The sequence below is a fragment of the Electrophorus electricus genome, chromosome 19 (genome assembly GCF_041902795.1).
Source record: "Electrophorus electricus isolate QZ-2024a chromosome 19, ASM4190279v1, whole genome shotgun sequence".
Lineage (NCBI taxonomy): Eukaryota > Metazoa > Chordata > Actinopteri > Gymnotiformes > Gymnotidae > Electrophorus > Electrophorus electricus.
The window spans coordinates 15,988,110-15,992,500 of NC_137515.1; the positions used below are offsets into that span (position 1 = coordinate 15,988,110).

At 44.0% G+C, this 4,391-nt stretch overlaps 1 protein-coding gene across 3 annotated transcripts in view; it reads left to right on the plus strand.

Annotated features, from left to right (window-relative positions):
• Positions 1-3,029: 3,029 nt before the first annotated feature.
• kcnj15 (potassium inwardly rectifying channel subfamily J member 15) overlaps positions 3,030-4,391 on the plus strand; it is a 2,544-nt gene continuing 1,182 nt past the window's right edge. The window contains exons 1-2 of one of the 3 annotated variants that reach the window (XM_027016989.3): positions 3,030-3,277; positions 3,717-4,391. The exon at positions 3,717-4,391 is cut by the window's right edge and continues 1,182 nt beyond it. In XM_027016989.3, the coding sequence (XP_026872790.2) occupies positions 3,799-4,391 (593 nt within the window). In that variant the 5' untranslated portion in view covers positions 3,030-3,277; positions 3,717-3,798. Of the gene's footprint in view, positions 3,278-3,306; positions 3,335-3,716 lie in introns of those variants that run through there. The other 2 variants (XM_035535688.2, XM_081702415.1) reach the window with 2 other exon arrangements.

Below are 4,391 nucleotides of genomic sequence, written 5' to 3' on the forward strand. Positions count from 1 at the left end.
TAACAGAGATGCTATTGATTTTAAGGTCAGTGCTGCTTACGCTTAAGTAAACAAAGCGCTTTAGAAAAGCAGTGTTTGTTACTATGAATGAACAGAAGAAGCTAAATAAATGGATAATAAATAACTCACAAAAATTACATTACCAAGACATTCCGATTATCTATAACATCATAGTTGACCACATGAAGCTACTCCTGAGAGTTACATACAGTCCATATTCTTGGCTACCCATGATTCCCAGGCCTGCATGGTCGTGAATGGAGGCAGGCGGAGCTGGTGTAGCTGGTGGTGTTCAGCAAGACTGCCTTAAGGGCACTGCAGCATGTCTGCAGATCAAATAACCTCATCAGCCCAGTCTGACCTGCCTTTATCGAATAAGCACAGCCTTCTCCAGCTGTGGACTTCAAGGCAGAATTGGAATGTCTGCCGCCACAGTCTGCTGTCATACGCACACACGCACGCACGCATGCACACACACACACACACACACACACACACACACACACACACACACACACACACACACACACACACACACACACGGAGTGACATGACTGATTATCTTGTCCACTGTGGGATCAGGGTTGAGTGAGTGTTTGTCAAAAGGAGACAGAGGGGAGGAGTGTTGAACGCAGTACATAATGCTGATTCATTCATGAAATTGGGCCAGGGACACACATACAGACACAGACAGCTTCAGATGCCAGTTCCATACTGCAGGAGAATCAGAGGGCAGACATATACTGATGAGGCAGCCCGATTATCAGCAAACTAACAACCGGTCTTGCTATTCCTTCAGAAATCTGACAAGCCTCTGGCTTTGTTACTGCACAAAGCCTGTCACATAGCCAGATGGGTTTATCACTGTGGGGCTGGTTGACTTCACTGTGATTTAATGAACACACTCACTCACAGCTTAAGGTTTTCATCACCACAAAATCCTTTTAACTGCTCACGCTCAGTCCCTGATACACCCCTTTACATTAAGGCCCTTCAGAGTCACCAAGTGCATTCAAATCTTTTGTCTTGTCTCTTTAAAGTTACACAGCACAGAAAAGACTGTCATTTGTTTCCACAGCAGAAATTATGGACTTTTATGGATTTTTTTTTCAGTTTAGCCAATTGAAAAACAAGTACTTTTTAAAATAAATCTTTTAGCAGGATCTCTGGGAACTTTAAACCCTGCTTTTGGAGTATCCGAGTACTCTGATTTAGGAGCAGTTTTGGTTAACAAGTCAGTGTAAATGCATGTTTGCTAAGCCTAGTCTTGGATCAGCCCTGCTCTGCCCATTGTTATCATTATTCTGCTCTAACACACCCGGTTCAAACCATGAAGGGCTTGTTAATTTGACTAGAATTGGGAACAGTGAAAACACTTTTGCTATGTAAGGATCTTCGACTTGTAATCAGAAGGTTGCTGGTTTAAGCCCCACTGCTGCAAGGTTGCCATTGTTGGGCCCCTGAGCAAGGCCCTTAACCCTCAATTGCTCAAGTTGTACTAAGTCATAAATGTAAGTTGCTTTGGATAAAAGCTTCAGCTAAATGTATGTATGTTAAAATGTACACCAGGCTCATCTCATTTGGACATCATTATCTTTGTTTTCACTAAAATGAAGTCAAGCAGCACACTTGCTGATCTGGGTATGATTAAGTTTAACCTCATACACTGAGAGCCCTCGTATTCCTTCAGAATATCTCTGAAAGAAGAAGATGGTATGGGCTATATGTCTGGAGTTAAACCATCCAACACAGACAGTGAACTTGTCTGCTTTTTCCCCACATTTTGTTTGAGTTTGTGAATTACATATGTATTAGTGAATGTGTGTGTGTGTGTGTGTGTGTGTGTGTGTGTGTGTGTTTGTTTGTTTGGGTTGGTGGAGGACAATTCATTAACTTCAGTTACAAATTTTTAACTTTCCTGACTCAACATCAGCCTGTCAGATGACATTCTTATGTCACTAGATCTCAGCTCTTACGGATTTGAAACAAGCCGGGAAATCACAAAGAAACTGACACGAAGGCATTCAATTATAAAAAAAAGTGCAGTCAGGGTACTAAACCATCCCTCCTGAGAGAGTACAAGGAGCTAGCACGCCTGCAGACCACATGCTGCAGCTTGTCACATTACTTCCTGTATGGCCACAGGTCTTAATAATAAACCAGCCTGGTCCACAACACGGTACGGCAGCATGAGACTAATAACAGTCTAATCATCATCTGACCTCCTCCCACAGCAGAAGGTCACAGTTCCCTGCAGCTCCCTGTGGACTTGTAGATCTACACAACTCCCCATAAGGACTTTACACCAAGGTCACAACAGGCTCATTTGAATACATTCTGAACAAAAGTCTAGGTTTTACCCACATCCTGTTTTTCAAACAGTAGTCATCCATAGATTGTCACTTTCTGACCTTTCTTGTGTAAAATAAAATAACAAACCTGTGTTGTAATAGATTAATACATTTTTTTTCATTGCCAGTGGGAATGACTATGCTGAGTGTGTTAGCGAAGCAAATGTCAGAAGTGGATATCAAGGCATCAGTCATTAGCACTGCTAGACTATTAGAGTTTTCTGGTTTATGCTTGTATTGGTTCCACAGGAACAATACAACTGTTTATGCAGTTTATGCAAAGATGTCAGCTGAGAGCCCAGACGAGGTGCGATCTCTGATAGAGCAGTTTAATTAGAAAGAGCATAAGGGAGCTGAACACAGACTGATACTGATTAAAGGTGCCAAATTCCTCTTTAACCTTCACACTTTGCCTGATGGTTCATAAACATTGTCTGGATTCTCTTGTCTGTATCATTTAGAAACATCACGGTCTGTTGATTCAGGGGAAGAATGCGCCAAGTAACAAGTATTTTAAACTCCATACACAAAAGTGTCTCCGTTTTCTACGGCTACCCACTGCATCAGTGTGTTTGGCTTGAAAACACCGAAATGAGTCGACACAACATGGGGAAAGTGAAAACTGTTTTGATACTCACCTCTCCTGCCAGTGCAGAGAAAACTGGCACAGGAGGAGTTACGGGAAAAGCTACCTCACAGATGACTGCTTCCCTCTTTAACCACCACCCCCAACTGTTCTTATAGGAACAATTCACATTATCAATTGTGCTTGAGTTCAGTGCACATAAACAAGTGCAACAGAGAGCCAAGAGCATTGTGAAATGCATCTAGGCAGGTGAACACCTGCTTGTCTCGTGTTACAATAAACTGGTGCTGCGGACACAATCAGAGCCACACCTGAGACAGGACAGGCAGATTTGGAACAGGTACGTTCATATCCTCATTATGACCGATTTTTGTCGCTGTAGTTACAGCTCTCTTAAGTAAGATGGTGGGGGTTTTTTTCAGATAATTTCATACCGAGTCACTGGCTTGTTAATTAACAACTTTGCATAATTGTTGATTAACAGCAAAAATAGACCAAAAAAGATGGGTTTTTAAAAAAACTTTTCTCAAGTTCTTAATGTTTATGCTGTAATTACTCACAGTGAGCTCTGCACCACGCTCTAGCTGAAATTATAGTGAAGGATTTAAATACAGGATATGGTGCAACTCTTTCATCTGTTTTTTAATTCATTTAATTCATAAGACCTAGGAAATAGTCATAGATCTTCTCACTGCTTATTCAAAGGATCAGTTAGCTTCATCTGGTGTGATCAGTTTTAAACAAATCTTGTTGTTGTTGTTGTTGTTTGTATCATGTAGTTTGCTTCACCACTGCAGAGAAAAGCTGGATGCAAGCAAAAGCCGACCTACCTACCTACCCACAGCACCGGAGTCTCACGGGATGAGTGTATCGGCCCAGCGGCGAGTTTTGTCCAAAGACGGCCACAACAATGCGCGGGTCGATAATTTAGAGGGCAAGATGCAGCTCTACCTGCACGACATCTGGACCACAGTGTTGGACATGAAGTGGCGCTACAAGCTCACTCTCTTCATCTCCACCTTCTTCACCACCTGGTTCGCCTTTGGCATCCTCTACTACCTTATCGGCCTGAAGAACGGCGACATCGACATCCCGCCGACGTCTAACCACACGCCATGCATTGCGAATGTGGCCACGCTGACTTCGGCGTACCTCTTCTCTCTGGAGTCGCAGACCACCATTGGCTATGGCTTCCGTCACATCAACGAGGAGTGTTCCCTGGCCATCCTAGCACTGGTGGTGCAGCTGGTGATGACAGGCCTGGCCGAGATCTTCGTGACCGGTGCCTTCCTGGCCAAGCTGGCGCGGCCCAAGAAGAGGGCGGAGAGCGTCAGGTTCAGCCGCTACGCGGTGGTGTGCGCGCGCCATGGCAAGGCATGCGTGATGGTGCGTGTGGCCAACATGAGGAATAGCCTGCTGGTGCAGTGCCAGATCAATGGGAAGCTCCTGTCCCC